Source organism: Heteronotia binoei, chromosome 5 (assembly GCF_032191835.1).
Source record: "Heteronotia binoei isolate CCM8104 ecotype False Entrance Well chromosome 5, APGP_CSIRO_Hbin_v1, whole genome shotgun sequence".
NCBI classification, from domain to species: Eukaryota; Metazoa; Chordata; class Lepidosauria; order Squamata; family Gekkonidae; genus Heteronotia; species Heteronotia binoei.
Genome location: NC_083227.1, coordinates 12,003,042 through 12,025,048, shown reverse-complemented (window position 1 = coordinate 12,025,048; position 22,007 = coordinate 12,003,042). Strand labels below are relative to the sequence as shown.

General features: G+C 48.0%; 1 protein-coding gene across 1 annotated transcript; it reads right to left on the bottom strand.

The window, feature by feature from the left end:
- Positions 1-10,453: 10,453 nt before the first annotated feature.
- Positions 10,454-13,770, bottom strand: LOC132571713 (zinc finger protein 345-like). The gene has a single exon (XM_060238508.1). The coding sequence runs from the start codon at positions 13,768-13,770 to the stop codon at positions 11,467-11,469; it is 2,304 nt and encodes a 767-aa protein (XP_060094491.1). The 3' UTR covers positions 10,454-11,466.
- Between the last annotated feature and the right edge of the window lie 8,237 nt (positions 13,771-22,007).

The window sequence follows — 22,007 nt, the reverse complement described above, 5'->3', positions numbered from 1 at the left end:
CCATAGGAAATAATGGAAAATTGATCCACCGGTATCTGGGACTCTGGGGGGGGGCTGTTTTTTGAGGTAGAGGTAGCAAATTTTCTGTATAGCACCTGGCGCCTCCCCCCCAAATACCCCCCAAGTTTCAAAATGATTGGACCAGGGAGTCCAATTTTATGAGCCCCAAAAGAAGGTGTCCCTATCCTTCATTATTTCCTATGGAAGGAAGGGATTTAAAAAAAGTTGTGTGGTCCCTTTCAATGTGATGGCCAGAACTCCCTTTGGAGTTCAGTTAGGCTTGTCACACCCTTGCTCCTGGCTTTGCCCCCAGTGTCTCCTGGCTCCGCCCCAGTGTCTCCTGGCTCCGCCCCAGTGTCTCCTGGCTCCGCCCCAGTGTCTCCTGGCTCTGCCCCCAGTGCCTCCTGGTTCCGCCCCAGTGCCTCCTGGCTCCGCCCCAGTGTCTCCTGGCTCTGCCCCCAGTGTCTCCTGGCTCCGCCCCAGTGTCTCCTGGCTCCGGCCCCAGTGCCTCCTGGCCCCCCAGTGCCTCCTGGCCCCGCCCCCAGTGCCTCCTGGCTCCGCCCCCAAAGTCCCCAGATATTTCTTGAATTGGACTTGGCCACCCTACTCTGACCAGAGGAGGGTCCCAGGGCATGATAGAGGCCTTTCATCTCAGTTCGCAAGTTGCACTTGAACAGAATAAGTTAGTGTGGGAACAAAATTGCCGTAATCACAAGACTGCTCAAAATGAGGCGGGCGAGAATGCAAAAGAAACTGCTCCCAGACTTCCTGTTTCATGTTTTGCGTTTGTAAATGTGTTGTCGGGTTGCCAATCCCCGGGCACAAGGCCTTCCATGAAAACCAGCCTCCATACAACCAACAAAGGCTCCGTACAAGCCAGGAGTCTTCTTCTGGAGATCTATAAGAAGGTATCAGCACAAGCAGGTTGAAGAGGTACAGGACTTCCAAGACGTCTCTCTGGTGTTGTGGGCCTGGCAACATAAAAGTGTCACTCGAAGAAGCCTGTGCGAAACAAGGGTTCCAGTGCGACCTTGTTCTTTTCCACCTTTTGGATTGCTGGCTGCATATATTGAGAGAAATTGATCGATTGCACAACTATTTCACCAGGATTCCTGGGAATGAACTGAGCAACGATTGCTATAAAGACTGGATTGATACTTGGTGAACACATTCCCTGTTTTGCTAAGGACTAACTGTACCGTCTATCGTGAACTAATATATGCTTTTGGAATTGTTTGGTAAGTTTGTTGGTTGTACGGAGGCTGGTTTTCACGGGAAGCCTTGTGCTTTGGATTTCTCTGTCTACAATTGCCGTGACTCTCTTTGTGGATTGCAATAAAAAAGGCCAACGCCATGCTGGGAATTATTAGGAAGGGAATTGAAAACAAATCAGCCAGTATCATAATGCCCCTGTATAAATCGATGGCGCGGTCTCATTTGGAGTACTGTGTGCAGTTCTGGTCACCGCACTTCAAAAAAGATATTATAGCATTAGAAAAAGTGCAAAAAAGGGCAACTAGAATGATTAAAGGTTTGGGACACTTTCCCTATGAAGAAAGGTTAAAATGCTTGCTGAGCAGACAGGTTAAAAAGGATAAAAGGAAGTACTTCTTCACCCGAAGGGTGATTAACATGTGGAATTCACTGCCACAGGGGGGTGGTGGCGGCCACAAGCATAGCCACCTTCAAGAGGGGTTTAGATAAAAATATGGAGCAGAGGTCCATCAGTGGCTATTAGCCACAATGTTTGTGTATATATAAAATTTTTGCCACTGTGTGACACAGAGTGTTGGACTGGATGGGCCATTGGCCTGATCCAACATGGCTTCTCTTATGTTCTTATGCTTGGGGCTCTTTAGCTTGGAGAAATGTCGACAGCGGGGTGACACGATAGAGGTTTACAAGATGATGCATGAGATGGAGAAAGTAGAGAAAGAAGTCCTTTTCTCCCTTTCTCACAATACAAGAACTCGGCATTCAATGAAATTGCTGAGCAGTCCGGTTAAAACGGATAAAAGGAAGTACTTCTTCACCCAAAGGGTGATTAACATGTGGAATTCACTGCCACAGGAGGTGGTGGCGGCTACAAGCATAGACAGCTTCAAGAGGGGATTGGATAAAAATATGGAGCAGAGGTCCATCAGTGGCTATTAACCACAGTGTGTATATATATGTTGTGATGACAACCCTCATCTACGGCTCCAAATCGTGGGTTTTATACCGTCATCACCTGCGACTCCTTGAGCGCTTTCATCAGCGCTGCCTTCGCACCGTCCTCAACATCCACTGGAGTGACTTTGTGACCAACACTGAAGTCCTCAAGAGGGCGGAGGTTACAAGCATCGAGGCACTGCTGTTGAAGACGCAGCTGCGCTGGGCAGGGCATATCTCCAGGATGGAAAACCACCGCCTTCCCAAGATTGCCCTGTATGGCGAACTTTCCACCGGCCATCGAAATAGAGGGGCACCTAAGAAGAGGTACAAGGACTCCTTGAAGAAATCCCTTGGTACCTGTTGCATTAACCATCACCAGTGGTCTGTCCTAGCCTCAGATCGTAAAGCATGGAGGCACACCATCCACCAGGCTGTCTCTTCCTTTGAGAACGCACGCATAGCTGGTCTTGAGGATAAAAGGAGATTGAGGAAAAATCGTACTGCTACAGCACCAACCCCAAATCAGACTTTTCCCTGCAGCCACTGTGGCCGGACCTGCCTGTCCCGCATTGGTCTCGTCAGCCACCAGCGAGCCTGCAGCAGACGTGGACTACTGCACCCTTCTTAAATCTTCGTTTGCGAAGTCAAGCCGAGAGAGAGAGAGTATGTGTGTGTGTGTGTATAATCTTTTTGAAACTTGGGGGGTATTTTGGGGAGAGGTGCCAGGTGCTATACAGAAAATTTGCTACCTCTACCTCAAAAAACAGTCCACCCCAGAGTCCCAGATACCTGTGGATCAATTTTCCATTATTTCCTATGGGAATCAGTCTCCATAGGGAATAACAGAGTTCCCAGCAGGCATTTCCCTCCCCTCCCCCTGTTTTCTGATGACCCTGGAGTGGGGGAAGGGCTCTAAACCGGGGAATCCCCTGCCCCCACCTGGGGATTGGCAAGCCTATGGTCAAACCTGAATGGCCTAATGGCTTCCCCAGTTTTCTTCAGTTTAAGCCTGAATTTTGCGATTAGTAGCTCATGATCTGAGCCGCAGTCAGCTCCAGGTCTTGTTTTTGCTGACCGTAAGGAGCGTCTCCATCTTTGATTATAATTGTGGCTTTTTTCCCATGTGGGCTTTTATCCTGGGATCATTTATGACTGTGGGGTTTTTTTTCTGTGAGTTTATTTCACCAAACTGTGGCTTTTACATAAGTGTGCCTGTTTTACTATTTACTTAAGAACATAAGAGAAGCCATGTTAGATCAGGCCAATGGCCCATCCAGTCCAACACTCTGTGTCACACAGTGGCAAAAAATGTTATATATATATATATATATATATATATATATATATATATATATATATATATATATATATATATATATATATACACACATACACACTGTGGCTAATAGCCACTGACGGACCTCTGCTCCATATTTTTATCTAAAAGCCTCTTGAAGGTGGCTATGCTTGTGGCCGCCACCACCTCCTGTGGCAGTGAATTCCACATGTTAATCACCCTTTGGATGAAGAAGTACTTCCTTTTATCTGTTTTAACCTGTCTCCTCAGCAATTGTGTGTTGCATGTTTTCCCTCTGGAAATATGAAATTACTGAGACACGGTGTTGCACTCATAGTGTTACAAACCATTTTTGTTTTATATTCTTATTTATATTTATCAGATTTATGTATATATGTACTGATAAGAAACTAAAGGTAAGCACCGGGTTGTTACCAATCCATGGGATGATGTCACATCACGATATCTTCTTAGAAGACTTTTTACGGGGTGGTTTGCCATTGCCTTCCCCAGTCATCTACACTTTCCCCCCCAGCGAGCTGGGTACTCATTTTACTTGCCTCGGAAGGATGGAAGGCTGAGTCAACCTTGAGTCGGCTACCTGAACCCAGCTTCCGCTGGGATCGAACTCAGGTCATAAGCAAAGCTTGGACTGCAGTACTGCAGCTTTATCACTCTCTGTCACAGGGCTCCTATATGTACTGATAACTATATGTAATTATTCGTGTTCTTGTGCCAATAAAGGTGTACGTACGTATAGTGTTAAAACCCAAAACTAATCGTACTGTTCTGGTCCTATGCACTAGAGATATATTCGACTGCTCTTGGAAATAGAAGAAATCATCATTATACAGAGTGACTGTGATCGAACTAAAGCGTTCTGGAATTGCCTGTTCTCGGCGTGCGAACTTTTCGTATATCCGTGGGGTTTAGTATAGACATTGGGATTGTGACTTTTTTGAAAAATGCATAAAAGATTGGATATTCCTCTTATTTTGTGCTTGCCGACTGTCTGTTCACGGAAGCAATCAGCTTTGGTTTCTCCTGTCTCATCTGTGAGTCTCACTGGTTTATTTATAATCCCCTTTTAAAAGCTGTTTATCCCTGTGACCATCACATCTCCTGGAGGCAGATTCCACCCTTAAATCCCTCTCTGTGTAAAGAAGTCTTTCCTTTTGTCTGTCCTGAACTTACTGCCCATCCGTTTCATTTGATGCCCTCAAGTTCCAGGCCAATTTCACACTAGACCTTTAATCCTAGTTTAGCCCTGTCCCCAAGCCGACATTCTACACCAGTTTGGTGTAGTGGTTAAGTGTGCAGACTCTTATCTGGGAGAACCGGGTTTGATTCCCCACTCCTCCACTTACAGCTGCTGGAATGGCCTTGTGTCAGAAATAGCTCTGGCAGAGGTTGTCCTTGAAAGGGCAGCTGCTGTGAAAGTTCTCTCAGCCCCACCCACCTCACAGGGTGTCTGTTGTGGGGGAGGAAAGGAAAGGAGATTGTAGGCCGCTATGAGACTCTGTCCTTGAAAGGGCAGCTGCTGTGAGAGCCCTCTCCAGCCCCAGCCCCCTCACAGGGTGTCTGTTGTGGGGGAGGAAGGGAAAGGAGATTGTAGGCCACTCTGAGCCTCCTTCCTTGAAAGGGCAGCTGCTGTGAGAGCCTTCTCCAGCCCCACCCACCTCACAGGGTGTCTGTTGTGGGGGAGGAAGGGAAAGGAGATTGTAGGCCACTCTGAGCCTCCTTCCTTGAAAGGGCAGCTGCTGTGAGAGCCCTCTCCAGCCCCACCCACCTCACAGGGTGTCTGTTGTGGGGGAGGAAGGGAAAGGAGATTGTAGGCCGCTCTGAGCCTTTGTCCTTGAAACGGCAGCTGCTGTTAGAGCCCTCTCCAGCCCCACCCACCTCACAGGGTGTCTGTTTTGGGGGAAGGAGATAAAGGAGACTGTAAGACGCTCTGATTCAGAGAGAAGGGGGGGGGGTATAAATGTGCGGTCTTCTTCTAAAATAGTAGAATCCTAGAGCTGGTTTCTCCGATTCTAATGTAGACTGTCAGTTTGTGGACAGGGCTAAACCAGAATTAAAGGTCTAGTGTGAAATTGGTCCCAGTCTTTTGGGAAAAATGTCTCTTGGTCAACTCTCTCCACCCCACACATAACCCCCCCCCCCCAAAGTTTGAGACAAAAAAAAAACCTTTAAGAAAAATCTTTGTTGGCCTTAAAGGTGCCACTACACTCAAACTTTGTTCGACTGCTTCAGACCAACACAGCTACTATCTTGAATCCACCCCGTATAATTATACAAACTTCTATCACGTCCCCCCCCCCCCCCGCTTTAGTTGTTTCTTTTCAATGCTGAAAAATCCCAGATTCTTAGGCCTTTCCTCCTGGGGTGTGTATGTGTGTGTGTGTTCCAATCCTCTCATAATCTTGCTTGCTCTTCTCTGTATTTTTTCCAGCTCTGCAGTGTCCTTTTTGTGATACGGTGACCAGTACTGTAGATGGAATTCCAAATGAGGCTGCCCCATAGATCTAGACAGGTATATGATATAGCAGAGTTGGTCCATCAGGTTTTTGCTTTTGTCCCCTGCCCGATACAGAGTCTAGAAAGCAGATTTGGTAGCAAGTTATAACCAATACTCTCTCTGGACTGCGAAGTCTTGTGAGCAAAAATGCTACTTCGTGAGCTCCCGGCGTTAAAGTTGCGAGCTGCTGCGTGAATTGGTTTGCTCTGGGGCCAATTTTCCTGAGCCAAGACAAAAATCCGTGAGTCAGAGGCTAAAAAACTGTGAGCTAGCTCACATTAACTCAGATTAGAGGGAACACTGGTTATAACGTATGTCATTGGGTTGCAATTTGTTTTTAAGTTAGCTGATTTTATCGACAATTACTTGCATTTTATTGCTCTACATTGCCTAGAGCCCGGCGTCGGCCAGGATGGGATGGTTCATAAATTTAATAATAATGGCTGCTTTTTTTTTCTCAACCCCATTCCTAATAACCCTTGACAGAGAATTTTCATTTTTTCCCCACCACTGCAGTTCACTGGGCTTACCCTTTCATTGAACTCTCCACTAAGATCTTGAGATTTTTTTCTCCCTTCTCTCAGTCTCAGCAAATTCAGGCATCATTAGCCTAGACACAAACCTGGGATTTTTTTGTCCCAATGTGTATCATAGCATAGAATCATAGAGTTGGAAGGGACCCCCAGGGTCATCTAGTCCAACCCCCTGCACAATGCAGGAAACCCACAAATACCTCCCCCTAAATTCACAGGATCTTCATTGCTGTCAGATGGCCATCAAGCCTCTGTTTAAAAACCTCCAAGGAAGGAGAGCCCACCACCTCCCAAGGAAGCCTGTTCCACTGAGGAATCGTTCTAACGGTCAGAAAGTTCTTCCTAATGTTGAGCTGGAAACTCTTGATTTAATTTCAACCCTTTGGTTCTGGTCCTGCCATCTGGGGCCACAGAAAACAATTCAACACCCTCTATAGGACAGCCCTTCAAGTACTTGAAGTTGGTGATCCTATCACCTCTCAGTCATCTCCTCTCCAGGCTAAACATCCCCAGCTCCTTCAACCTTTCTTGATCTTCAGACCCCTCACCATCTTCATCGCCCTCCTCTGGACCCGTTCCAGCTTGTCTACATCTTCTTAAAATGTGGTGCCCAAAACTGAACCCCAGGTGGGGTCTTACCAGAGCAGAGTAAAGCGATACCATCACATCACGTGATCTGGACACTCTACTTCTGTGGATACAGCCCAAAATTGCATTTGCCTTTTCAGCCACCGCATCTCACTGTTGACTCATGTTCGGCATATGATCCACTAAGACCCCTAGATCCTTTTCGCACACACTACTGCTAAGACAAGTCTCTCCCATCCTATAACTATGCATTGGATTTTTCCTACCGAAATTCGTGGAGATGGGGAGTGTCTGTGATGGAGAGGGTTTGGGCAAGGGAGGAAGTTCAATGTTGGTAAGTGCATGAGGATACAAGTCTCTCCCATCCTATAACTATGCATGAGATTTTTCCTACCAAAATTTTCCTACCACAAATTTTGGTAGGAAAAATCCCATGCAGTTATAGGATAGGAGAGACTTATATCCTCACACACTTACCAACATTGAACTTCTCTGAGCTTCCTCCCTTGCCCAAACCCTCTCCATCGCAGACACTTCCCATCTCCACGAATGTCACAATGCAGACTTGGCCACCCCATCCTCCCACCTCCCAGAGAGCAAAGGATATGGCATTGTACTTGGGGAACCTAATAGGTGTTGTGGAAAAGAAATTAAAATTGGTCCCCTTATGTCAGGGGTGGGGAACCTTTTTTCTGCCAAGGGCCGTATGGATATTTATAACATCATTTGTGGGCCATAAAAAATTATCAACTTAAAAAACAGTGCTCCGCCGAGGAAGAATGATTCAGGCCAGCAAAATTAAGGCAAATAATTGTTTTTCTATTTGAAGTCATGTAAAAAAGCTAAAGGTTTTCGACTCTGGGGTGATGTTGCTTTCACACCGTTTTCACGGAAGACTTTTTACGGGGTGGTTTGCCATTGCCTTCCCCAGTCATCTACACTCCCCCCCCCCCCAGCAAGCTGGGGACTCATTTTACTGACCTCGGAAGGATGGAAGGCTGAGTCAGCCTGGAGCTGGCTATCTGGACCAGCTTCCGCTGGGATTGAATTCAGGTTGTGAGCAGAGGGCTCCGACTGCAGTACTGCAGCTTTACCACTCTGCACCATGGGGCTCATGTGGGGAGAGCCTAATCTGGCACACACACACACACACCCAGCCCATTGCCCTAGGCAAATGCATAGGTCCAGAGTTTTGTAAAAAAAAAAGCCCAGCAGGAACTCAATAGCATATTAGACCACATCCCCTAATATTAGTATATTAGGTCACACTCATTAGCATATTAGGCCACACCTTCTGGGATAATCAAGTGCAAACTGAATGGTGACAGTAACTTTTCCAGGCCCTGCAGCAATTCTGGCCGGCCAGCCACGCCCCAGGGAGGCTGCCACTTAGCTCGGTTCGGTCCAGCAACCCCTGAGGGCCACGCCAAGTGACCTCGGTCCCTTGGGATGGAGGCTCCCCACCCCTGCCTTATGTTAACAACCCAAGTTCTTTTTACACTGTTTAAAGCAAGGGTGTCAAACTAATTTCTTATGAGGGCCGGATCTGACAAATGAGACCTTGTCACGCCGAATTGGGCCGGGCAATGTGTGTACCTATTGAAGACAGGGTAGCAGAGTGGCGCAGAGTGCAGTCAGAGCCCTCTGCTCACGACCTGAGTTCGATCCCAGCAGAAGCTGGTTCAGGTAGCCAGCTCTAGGTTGACTCAGCCTTCCGTCCTTCCGACGTCGGTAAAATGAGAACCCAGCTTGCTGGGGGGAAAGCGTAGATGACTGGGGAAGGCAACGGCAAACCACCCCGTAAAAAGTCTGCCGTGAAAATGTCGGGAAAGCAATGTCACCCCAGAGTCCAAAACGACTGGTGCTTGCACAGAGGACTACCTTTACCTTTTTAGCAGAGATATAAACTTTTGAAAGGACACTGACGAACATGACTAATTTTTTTAAAAAAAAATTACTTAAAACATTAGCATTTGTTAGTCTTAAAGGTGCTTCCTTTGTATTTCTCTCATGGGATCCAGAGGACGGCGTAAAGGAAGCTCTGGCTCTTTCCTTACTTCCCCAGGGGACCAGGAGGGGGAGGAGCCTCAACCAATGGAGAAAATTGAGGCTTTGCTCTGTTGCTCCTGTGCGATTGAGCAAGCCTGGCAAAGCAAGCTGTGATGCAGGAGAAAGCAAAAGAGAGGGAGAAGGAAGCAAACAAGAGCCAGTTGCTCAGGGGCTCTGGCTCTGGTCTGCTTCCTTCTCCCTCTCTCTTGCTTCCTTCTGCATCTCAGCTTGCTTTGCAAGGCTTGCTCAATCGCACAGGAGCAACAGAGCAAAGCCTCAATTTTGTCTATTGGTTGAGGCGCCTCCCCCTCCCGGTCCCCTGGGGAGGGGAGGGAAAGAGGTAGAGTTTCCTTTGCCCAGTTCCCTGGATCCCATGGGAGAAATTCAAAGAAAGACCAATAAGTGCTGATGTTTTAAGCATGTTTTAATTGTTTTAAAAGTCTTTAGTCATGTTTGTCTGTGTCCTTTAAAAAGTTTATATCTTTGCTACCCAATCTTAAATAGGTATACACATCGCCCGGCCCAACAAGGTCTCATTTGTCAGATCTGGCTGTCAAACATGCATATTTCTGAGTGCCATTATAGTCCACCAGACAAAGAGCAGAATACCAAGCTCTCCTGTTTCCCCCTCTTTTACAACCTAAGGGCAATAATAATTCCATCTGGCCCAAGGATGTTTAGGTTAGCCATGCTGGTAACAGTGCGATGTGCCTCTCCCCCAGATTCACACAGACAGGTCTTATCTACTCGCAGAGAAAGTGTGAGAAAGGGAGATGTTTTTTATTAACCTACATTCTTTAGTAATAAAAGAGATACTTTGTAGTAACCTTTGAACCCGGGACTCAAATTGCATCTGCATGTTATCCTTTGAAGCTATCCTATGAAGTAACGATGTAAGTCTGTGTATGTCATTACTTCCAAGGATTCTCAAAGCTATGGAGTTTCTACAATAAAGCAACTTTTGATTCAATAACAAAAGACTGATTTATAGGGAAATATCAATGCTTGTCACTGGCCCTCATAACAAATGAGTTTGACTGAGTAGGTGATGTCGTCCTTTGTTGAGAAAAATGCCGTCTGCAAGCTAGCTGATGTGGGGGGGGGGGTTGTCTTCAAGAGTCACACGTGCCTCCCGAGCTGCAGTTTGGCTACCCCTGCTCTAAGAGAAGCCATGTTGGATGAGGCCACTGGCGCATCCAGTGCAACGCACTGTCACATAACGGCCAAAACCCAGGTGACATTTGAAGCAGAAATCTCTGCCGCTGGGTCTGTTTTAGCCCCGACGGGCCATGCTGAAGCAATAAGAAACCGAGATCCAATTGTTTCACCAGTTTATTGAAGCTCAACGCTTGAATCGATGCGCGCAATGAAAGTCAAACACAAAGTGATCAAGAAGCCAGTCTGCCATAATATGCTCTACGTGGGTCCACCCTTGAAGTCGAAATCTCCAGCTGGTAGAGAATGTTGCCGCCTGATTACTATTCTGGCCGAGGCACAGAACGTTTGAGATTCTGCTTAGGTGCTGGACATTACTGACAACCTCTTTCAGGTTTTAAGGTCTACGGGACGGCTTCTCTCAACAGATCTACTGCAACTGCTCTGCTCGTCTGCGCAAAGGTCGCGGGTGAGACGGACAGCGACATGTACACAGCAAATTCACTCACGCAGTTGCCAAGGAAAGGAACAAGGGGTTGAAGGAAGACTCCCACAATGCTAGCATTCCCCAGGTGTGAAACGGAATGCGACAGGTAGCCACGCTAGGTCTGTAGCCGTAGGAAAGAGCAAGAACCCCGGAGTACCTTAAAGACTAACAAATTTGTGACAAGGGAGGTGCTTTTGTGAGCTACTGTCAGGGGGTTTTTTTTGTAGCAGGAACTCCTTTGCATATTAGGCCACACCCACCCGATGTAGCCAATCCCCCTGGAGCTTACAGTAGGCCCTGTAGTAAGAGCCCTGTAAGCTCTTGGAAGATTGGCGACAACAGGTGGGTGTGGCCTAATATGCAAAGGAGTTCCTGCTACAAAAAAAGCCCTAACTTCTTTGGACATCTAGAGTGGAATCTCTCTTTTCTACTGAAACAGAAAAGTTTAAAACGGCATTTTTATGAAGGAAACAGGGCTGCTTTCTAACTTTCAAATCTATTTTTCTTTGATGGAATGTCTTTCTATACTCCAGACATTTTTAAGCTTTCTTCCCAGTGGATGCAAAGTTAGTTTATCCTTCTGTCCAAAGCTTTTGCCACACTTCAGGCATTTATAAGGTTTTGCCTGTGCAAATTCTTCTGTTAACTTATCCATGTATCGAAAACATTTTGAACATGCCAGGAATTAACACAGGGTTTCCCCTATATGAGTTCTTTCGTGGTCAGTAAGGTTTCCTTTGCTACTAAAGTACTTCCTACACGCCAGGCATTTATAAGGTTTCTCCCCCGTATGAATTCTTTCATGGTAAGTAAGGCTTCCTTTCCTACTGAAGCACTTTCCACACTCTGGACATTTATACCGTTTCTCCCCTCTGTGAATTCTTTCATGGTAAGTAAGGTTTCCTTTGCTACTAAAGTACTTGCCACATTCCAGACATTTATATGGGGTATCCCCGGTGTGAATTCTTTGATGAGAAATTAGAGCATCCTTCCGTGGAAAGCTTTGTCCACATTCCAGGCACATATATGGTTTCTCCCCTGTGTGAATTCTTTGATGATCAGTAAGGCTTCTCTTACGACTGAAGGCTTTTCCACATTCCAGGCATTTATATGATCTCTGTCCTGTGTGAATTATTAGATGGAAAGTTAGGGAACCCTTCTGTGGAAAGCTCTTTCCGCACTCCAGACATTTATATGGCTTCTCTCCTGCATGAAGTCTTTTATGGTAAGTAAAGCCTCCTTTGCTACTAAAGCACTTCCCGCACTCTGGGCATTTATATGGTTTCTCCCCTGTGTGGATTCTTTGATGGCAAGTTAATGTTTTCTTGTCTCGGAAGTTTCCCCCACACTCCTGACATTCATATGGTTTCTCACCAGTATGAATTTTTTTGTGATAAGTAAGGCTTCCTTTGCTACGAAAGTCGTTTCCACATTCCAGGCATTTATATCGTTTCTCCCCTGTGTGAATTGTTTGATGGGAAGTTAATATATTATTCTTTCGAAAGCTTTTCCCACACTCCTGACATTCATACGGTTTCTCCCCTGTATGAATTCTTTCATGGTATGCAAGACCTCCTTTGCAACTAAAATACTTTCCACACTCCAGGCATTTATATGGTTTCTCCATTGTGTGCGTTCTTTGATGGAAAGTTAATATATTCTTCTGCCGAAAGCTTTTCCCACATTCCAGACATTGATATGGTTTCTCACCAGTGTGAATTGCTTGATGGGCAGTAAGGCTTCTCTTCTGATTGAAGCCTTTCCCACACTGTAGACATTTGTATGGTTTCTCTCCTGTGTGAATTCGTTGATGAAAAGCTAATATATTCTTCTGTCGAAAGCTTTTTCCACACTCCACACATTGATATGGTTTCTCCCCTGTATGAATTCTTTCATGGAAAGTAAGGCTTTGTTTTTTACTAAAGCCCTTTCCACACTCCAGGCATTTATATGGTTTCTCCCGTGTGTGAATTCTTTGATGGGAACTTAGATTATTCCTCCATGGAAAACTTTTTCCACACTCTAGGCATTTATATGGTTTCTCCCCTGTGTGAATTCTTTGATGAGAAGTTAGAGCATCCTTCCGTGGAAAGCTTTCCCCACATTCCAGACACTTATATGGTTTCTCTCCTGTATGAATTCTTTCATGGAAAGTAAGGCTTTGTTTTCTACTAAAGCCCTTTCCACACTCCAGGCATTTATATGGGATCTCTCCATTGTGAATTCTTTGATGAAAAGTTAACAAATACTTCTGTTGAAAGCTTTTCCCACACTCCAGACATTTATATGGTTTCTCCCCTGTATGATTTATTTCATGATACCTAAGCCCTCCTTTGCTACTAAAGCACTTTTCACACTTGAGGCATTTATATTGGATCTCCCCTGTATGAATTCTTTCATGGTAAGCAAGACCGCCTTTGCTACTAAAGTCTCTTCCACACTCCAGGCATTTATATGGTTTCTCTCCTGTGTGAGTTCTTTGGTGGAAAATTAAGATATTCTTTCGCCGAAAGCTTTTCCCACACTCCAGACATTTATGTAGTTTCTCCCCTGTATGAATTATTTCATGGTAAGTAAGGCTTCCTTTGCTACGAAAGTACTTTCCACACTCCTGGCATTTATATGGTTTCACCCCCCTATGAATCCTTTCATGGTATGTAAGGCTTCCTTTCCTAGTAAAGAACTTTCCACACTCCAGACATTTATACGGTTTCTCCCCTGTGTGACTTCTCCAATGACATATAAGGCTTCCCCTCTGCTTGAAGCTTTTCCCACATTTCAGGCATTTATATGGTTTCTGTCCTGTGTGACTTCTCTGATGGGAAGTGAGGTTTCCACTCTGGTGGAAGCTGGTGCTATACTTCAAGCACTTATATGGTTTCTCCTCTGTATGAATTCTTTGATGGGAAGTAAGGTTGTCACTCCACCTACAACTTTCTCCACACTCCAGGCATTTATATTTTTTTGCTTCTTTTTGACGTCTCTGCATACTCTTGGCTGAAAGAAAAAGGCACTTGTCAGGAAAATAGTGTGAAATGCAGCAGGAACATTAGAGAATGCTCAGTTGTTTACTCTTCAACCTCTACGGGCACCTTCTCAGCTCAAAACACTTTAGGGGAGAGCTAGTTCTTTGAATAATAAGAAGAAAAAGAAGATATAGGATTTATACCCTGCCCTATGCTCTGAATTTCAGAGATTCAGAGCGGCTTACAATCTCCCTTCCTCCCCCTTCCCCCCACAACAGACACCCTTTGAGGTGGGTGGGGCTGAGAGGATTCTCTCAGCAGCTGCCCTTTCAAGGACAGAGTCTCAGAGCAGCTCACAATCTCCTTTACTTTCCTCCCCCACAACAGACACCCTGTGAGGTGGGTGGGGCTGAGAGAGCTCTCCCAGAAGCTGCCCATTCAAGGACAGAGCCTCAGAGCGACTCACAATCTCCTATATCTTCTCCCCCCACAACAGACACCCTGTGAGGTGGGTGGGGCTGAGAGAGCTCTCCCAGAAGCTGCCCTTTCAAGGACAGAGTCTCAGAGCGACTCACAATCTCCCACACCGTCTCCCCCCACAACAGACACCCTGTGAGGTGGGTGGGGCAGAGAGAGCTCTCCCGGAAGCTGCCCTTTCAAGGACAGAGTCTCAGAGCGACTCACAATCTCCTATATCTTCTCCCCCCACAACAGACACCCTGGGAGGTGGGTGGGGCTGAGAGAGCTCTCTCGGAAGCTGCCCTTTCAAGGACAGCTCTGCGATAGCCAAGCCCATAGCCACGGGGGTGGGGGGGGGCCCAGCCTCTCCACCCAACCCCCCTTCAACCTATATGGCCCCCCCCTGGCAACCCCACTCTCCCCGCTGCTTTTGCGGCTTCCTCTCTCTCCACTGCCACTTCTCTGGGGGACCCCAATCTCCCTGATGCTCTCGTGGCCCCCGCCCCTCTCCGTGGCACCTCCCCCTCCCTCCCACCGGGGGAAGCGCTGGCTCCTGGAGCTGATCTGGTGGGAAAAGCCATGCCGAGGCCAGCGGATCGGGAGGAAGTGGGGAGGAGGCAGTGGAGTCGCTGCCTTGGTGTGGCTTTTCTTGCCAATCGGCGGGGGGGGGGGGGGGCGCACCTTGAAAGAGCCCCAGGAGCTGGCTCTTCATTGGGTGGGTTGGAGGGTGGGAGGGAGAGGCGCTGAGGAGGGGGGCAGGATCTGCCAGAAAGTGGGGAGAAAGTGGGGGCTGCCAGAACGGGTTGGGGCCCTACACCTGAAATTTTACTCCATGCCCCACCTGACATTTTCTGGCTCTGGGCCCGGTGATAACTATGGCTGGCCCAAAGCCGTTCCAGCAGGTGCAAGTGGAGGAGTGAGGAATCAAACCCGGTTCTCCCAGATAAGAAAGCTATGGCCATTCCAGCAGCTGTGAGTGGAGGAGTGGGGAATCAAACCTGGTTCTCCCAGATAAGAGAGCTATGGTTGACCCAAGGCCATTACAGCAGCTGCAAGCGGAGGAGTGGGGAATCTGACCCGGTTCTCCCAGATAAGAGAGCTATAGCTGACCCAAGGCTATTCCAGCAGCTGCAAGTGGAGGAGTGGGGAATCAAGCCTGGTTCTCCCAGATAAAAGAGCTATGGTTGACCCAAGGCTATTCCAGCAGCTGCAAGTGGAGGAGTGGGGAATCAAACCTGGTTCTCCCAAATAAGAGAGCTATGGTTGATCCAAGGCCATTACAGCAGCTGCAAGCGGAGGAGTGGGGAATCCGACCCAGTTCTCCCAGATAAGAGAGCTGTGGCTGACCCAAGGCCTTTCCAGCAGCTGCAAGTGGAGGAGTGGGGAATCAAGCCCGGTTCTTCCAGATAAGAGAGCTGTGGCTGACCCAAGGCCTTTCCAGCAGCTGCAAGTGGAGGAGTGGGGAATCAAGCCTGGATCTCCCAGATAAGAGTCCACGCATTTAACCACTACACCAAACTGGAAGCTCACAGAAACTCATCTGCCCAAGGAAGGAAGCACAAGAATCACTGTCCCACCACAGACCTGCCAATCCCTCCTCTTCAGTCAAAAATTGGACGAACAGCTCTTTTTCTCCTTCCAGCCAGGAGATCAGGTCAGGTTTGGCCATCCCTGGTGCTTTTCATCGTGGGAAAAAACAAACAAACAGAAAATGAGAATTCTACTCTGTGTACATTCAGTCTTCTCTTCCAAAACTAACTTGGTCATATCCCTTTCAGCACAACAGGCAAGACATAGGTGTGGAGTGGGGCATCGGACAAATAGAGGGGCCAGTGATCCAGAAAGAAATGTTGGAACTTTCTTTCTGGGGCAGTGATACTCTGGTCGTTTTCGCACTCACCTCCAGCTGGCGCGACCCCCCTCTTCACCACGCAGGATCTGCGCGGATTTCGCACTAAATGCCGCGGAGCAGCCTTTTGCGCCGGAAACTCCCGTCGCAAAAAGCCGCTCAAACGTAAACTGCTTTGCGGTTTACGATTTGAGCAGGCTTTTGCGCCAGGGAGTTTCCGGCGCAAAAGGCTGCTCCGCGGCATTTAGTGCGAAATCCGCGCAGATCCTGCAGGGTGAAGAGGGGGGTCGCGCCGGCTGGAGGTGAGTGCGAAAACGACCTCTGTATTCTTGTTGCTTGGGGGGCAAGAGTAGGAGGGCTTTTGGAGTTCTGGCTCCACTGATGGATCTCCTGATGGCACCTGGGTTTTTTGGCCACTGTGTGACACAGAGTGTAGGACTGGAGGGGCCACTGGCCTGATCCAACATGGCTTCTCTTATGTTCTTATGTGACACAGTGTAGGACTGGATGGGCCATTGGCCTGATCCAACATGGCTTCTCTTATGTTCTTATGTGACACAGAGTGTAGGACTGGATGGGCCATTGGCCTGATACAACATGGCTTCTCTTATGTTCTTATGTGACACAGAGTGCTGGACTGGATGGGCTATTGGCCTGATCCAACATGGCTTCTCTTATGTTCTTATGTGACACAGAGTGTAGGACTGGATGGGTGACTGGCCTGATCCAACATGGCTTCTCTTATGTTCTTATGTGACACAGAGTGTAGGACTGGATGGGCCATTGGCCTGATCCAACATGGCTTCCCTTATGTTCTTATGTGACACAGAGTGTTGGACTGGATGGGCCATTGGCGTGATCCAACAGGGCTTCTCTTATGTTCTTATGTGATACAGTGTTAGACAGGATGGGCCATTGGCCTGATCCAACATGGCTTCTCTTATGTTCTTATGTGACACAGAGTGTTGGACTGGAGGGGTCATTGGCCTGATCCAACATGGCTTCTCTTATGTGACACAGTGTGTTGGACTGGATGGGCCATTGGCCTGATCCAACAGGGTTTCTCTTATGTTCTTATGTGACACAGAGCGCTGGACTGGATGGGTCATTGGCCTGATCCAACATGGCTTATCTTATGCTCTTATGTGACACAGAGTGTTGGACTGGATGGGCCATTGGCCTGATCCAGCATGGTTTTTCTTATGTTCTTATGTGACTCAGAGTGTTGGACTGGATGGGCCATTGGCCTGATCCAACATGAAGAAAATATTGGATTTATATCCCATCCTATACTTTGTATCTCAGAGGTCACAATCTCCTCTACCTTCCCCTCCCCCAACAGACATCCTGTGAGGTGGGTGGGGCTGATAGAGCTTTTTACAGCAGCTGCCCTTTCAAGAACAACTCCTGCCAGAGCTATGGCTGACCCAAGGCCATTCCAGCAGCTGTAAGTGGAGGAGTGGGGAATCAAACCCGGTTCTCCCAGATAAGAGTCTGCACACTTAACCACTACACCAAACTGATTGTCTTATGTTCTTATGATCACCCAGTGAGTTTTCAGACTATGATCAAAGGAATTAATGAGTCTATCAGCTAAACTGTTTTCTTTGTCAGAATCAGAGAGGGTCAGACTTAGGACTCAGCAGACACTGAGACATCTTAAATAGTTGAAACGGTAGTCTGCTGGCCTTTTCCAAGTCACCCAGTGGCTAAGAACAGAAGCCATGTTGGATCAGGCTACTGGCCCATCCATTCTAACACTCTCTGTCACACAATGGCCTAAACTGAGGTGCCATCAGGTGGTCCACCAATGGGGTCAGAGCAATGGAATTCTTCCCACTTTATCCCCTAAGCGAGAATAAAGAGCATCACAGCCCACAAATAAGAGAAGACATATTGGATTGGGCCAAGGGTACATCAACACTATCTGTCACACACTGGCCAAAACCTGGAGAGGAGTCGGCTTAGAGGTGATAGGATCACCATCTTCGAGTACTTGAAGAGCTGTCATATGGAGGATGGGGTGGAATTGTTTTCTGTAGGCCTGGAAAGTAGGACTGAAAGCAATGGGTTGCAATTAAATCAAAAGAGCTTCCGGCTCAGCGTTAGGAAGAACTTCCTGTCCGTTAGAGCAGTTCCTCAGTGGAACAGACTCCCTCAGGAGGTGGTGGGCTCTCCTTCCTTGGAGGTTTTTAAACAGAGGCTAGATGGCCATCTGACAGCAATGAAGATCCTGTGAATTTAGGGAGTGGTATTTGTAAGTTTCCTGCATTGGGCAAGAGGTTGGACTAGATGACCCTGGAGGTCCCTTCCAACTCTAGGATTCCAGATGCTGGAAGTCTCTCAGAATAAGCAGTCTAGGCATCTCAGACGCTGTGCTTGAGAGCCAAGAGCTTATGAAACTGGCAGAGAAGGCAGCTACAGTCACACTGCAGCACAGGTGAAGTAACACCAGCCCCTTCTTGGACCCCCCCTTTCTCCAACACAGCATCTCCTGGCACCCCTCCTGAAGTCCTCTCATGTGGTCCAAGGACTGCTAGAGAGAGTCTCATGTCTCTGCCCTGAGAACAGACACCCTGTGAGGTGGGTGGGGCTGAGAGGGCTCTCACAGCAGCTGCCCTTTCAAGGACAGAGGATCAGAGCAGCCTACAATTTCCTTTATCTCCTTCCCCCAGTACAGACACCCTGTGAGGGTGGGTGGGGCTGGAGAGGGCTCTCACAGCAGCTGCCCTTTCAAGGACAGAGGCTCGGAGCGGCCTATAATCTCCTTTCCCTTCCTCCCCCACAACAGACACCCTGTGAGGTGGGTGGGGCTGGAGAGGGTTCTCACAGCAGCTGCCCTTTCAAGGACAGAGGCTCAGAGTGGCCTACAATCCCTTTCCCTTCCTCCCCCACAACAGACACCCTGTGAGGTGGGTGGGGCTGGAGAGGGCTCTCACAGCAGCTGCCCTTTCAAGGACAACCTCTGCCAGGGCTATGGCTGACCCAAGGCCATTCCAGCAGCTGCAAGTGGAGGAGTGGGGAATCAAACTTGGTTCTCCCAGATAAGAGTCTGCACACTTAACTGCTACACCAAACTGGAGAACCCCGAACCCTTCCCAGATGTTAGACAGGATGGCATTACTTAGCCAAAGGGCCTGGCCACAACCTTCCTCAACAGCGACTACGGACAGAAAAGAGTCATTGTGAGACTGGACAGCATCAAGGAGAACAGATCCCTCACCCAAAGAGGCCACGTTCCCAAAATTCTCCAGCATGACTTCCTTGTACAGAGCTCTCTGGGCTGTGCTTAGCAGGGTCCATTCCCCCGGGGTGAAATACACGGCCACCTCTTCGAAGGACACCGGAGGATCCTGGTGGAGGAGGAGAAAGGAAAGAAGAAAGTCATTCTTTTCATCCCTGGGAAACCGGTCCCTGAGAAATAAATCCAGACGCGGGTAGTTAAACAATTCCTGAACAGCAGAGGCGATCAGTGCCCTGAAGCTTTACCTTCCCAGCTCTCCTGCGGACAGAGGGGTGGCCAGAACTCAGGGGAAGCAACCAGCCTACTGCCTGCTGTGCTTTCCTCCTCCTTTGACTTCTCCGCTCAACCTCTAGGAGGAACATAAGAGAAGCCCTGTTGGATCAGGCCAATGGCCCATCCAGTCCAACACTCTGTGTCACGTGAAAACATAAGAGAAGCCATGTTGGATCAGGCCAATGGCCCATCCAGTCCAACACTCTGTGTCACATAAGAACATAAAAGAAGCCATGTTGGATCAGGCCAGTGGTCCATCTAGTCCAACACTCTGTGTCACATAAGAACATTAGAGAAGCCCTGTTGGATCAGGCCAGTGGCCCATCCAGTCCAACACTCTGTGTCACATAAGAGAAGCCCTGTTGGATCAGGCCAATGGCCCATCCAGTCCAACACTTTGTGTCACATAAGAGAAGCCCTGTTGGATCAGGCCAATGGCCCATCCAGTCCAACACTCTGTGTCACATAAGAACATAAGAGAAGCCCTGTTGGATTAGGCCAATGGCCCCTCCAGTCCAACATTCTGTGTCACATAAGAGAAGCCCTGTTGGATCAGGCCAATGGCCCATCCAGTCCAACACTCTGTGTCACGTGAAAACATAAGAGAAGCCATGTTGGATCAGGCCAATGGCCCATCCAGTCCAACACTCTGTGTCACATAAGAACATAAGAGAAGCCCTGTTGGATCAGGCCAATGGCCCCTCCAGTCCAACATTCTGTGTCACATAAGAGAAGCCCTGTTGGATCAGGCCAATGGCCCATCCAGTCCAACACTCTGTGTCACGTGAAAACATAAGAGAAGCTCTGTTGGATCAGGCCAATGGCCCATCCAATCCAACACTCCGTGTTACTTAAGAACATAAGAGAAGCCATGTTGGATCAGGCCAATGGCCCATCCTGTCCAACACTCTGTGTCACATAAGAGAAGCCCTGTTGGATCAGGCCAATGGCCCATCCAGCCCAACACTCTGTGTCACAGAAGAACATAAGAGAAGCCATGTTGGATCAGGCCAATGGCCCATCCAGTCTAAAAATGTATCACACAGTGGCAAAAAAAACCCAGGTGCCATCAGGAGGTCCACAAGTGGGGTCAGAACTCCAGAAGCCCTCTGACTGTGCCTCCCCCCCCCAAGCATCAAGAATACAGAGTATCACTGCCCCAGACAGAGAGTTCCAACAATACGCTGTGGCTAATAGCCACTGATGGACCTTTGCACCATATGTTTATTCAATCCCCTCTTGAAGCTGTCTGTGCTTGTAGCCGCCATCACCTCCTGTTGCAGTGAATTCCACAGGGACTACTTGACCCTGTGGCTCCCTTTCAACTAAGAATATAAGAGAAGTCATGTTGTATCAGGCCAATGGCCCATCTCGTCCAACATTCTGTGTCACATAGTGGCCAAAAAAACCAAGTGCCATCAGAAGGTCCATCACTAGGGGAGGACACTAGAAGCCCTCCCACTGTTGCAAAACCCACCCCCCCAAGTTTCTGGAGGATCTAGGGGTCTTAGTGGACCATATGCTGAACATGAGTCAACAATGTGATGTGGTGGCTGAAAAGGCAAATGCAATTTTGGGCTGTAACAGTATAGTGTCCAGGTCACGTGATGTGATGGTATCACTTTACTCTGCTCTGGTAAGACCTCACCTGGAGTCTTGTGTTCAGTTTCGGGCACCACATTTTAAGAAGGATCTAGACAAGCTGGAACGGGTCCAGGGGAGGGTGACGAAGATGGCGAGGGGTCTGGAGACCAAGTCCTATGAGGAAAGGTTGAAGGAGCTGGGGATGTTTAGCCTGGAGAGGAGGCGTCTGAGAGGTGATAGGATCACCATCTTCAAGTACTCGAAGGGCCGTCATCTAGAGCAGTGGCCCCCAAACGTTTTGGCACCAGGGACTGGTTTTGTGGAAGACAATTTTTCCATGGACCGGTGGGAGTAGAGGTGCTGGGGGTTTTGCCGTCCCATGCTGCCCCCCCCCATCGCTGACCCCCATGGGGGGGATCTTTAAATGAGGGGTAGGCAAAGGTCACTGCTGCACTACCCCTTTCACCCGCCCGAAACCCAGGCGAATGAAAGAGATGGTGCTTCGGAGTGAGGCTGCGCTGTAAAGTAAAGTAAGTAAAGTAAAATTTTATTTATATCCCGCCCTCCCCCGCCAAAGCAGGCTCAGGGCGGCTAACAACAACAGAAAATAACAATACATTAATAAAACATTAAATCAGCCTTAAAACCAATTAATACATTAAATTAAGAACCGTTACTAATCTAATAGCATTAAATTAACTCTAACCGTAATATTATCATTTGACGCTATGCCTGTCAGTTGGTATTGATGGCGGATCTCCGGACTGGACGATTTTGATGTTTCTTTGTTATGCACTTATAGTTCAGCTATTCAGCTGCTCAGCTGCCTCTTTTGTCCGCCTGGGATCTGG

Excerpts from the sequence above, each read along its gene's own strand:
- LOC132571713 (XM_060238508.1), bottom strand. The coding sequence starts at position 13,770 with ATGCAGAGACGTCAAAAAGAAGCAAAAAAATATAAATGCCTGGAGTGT.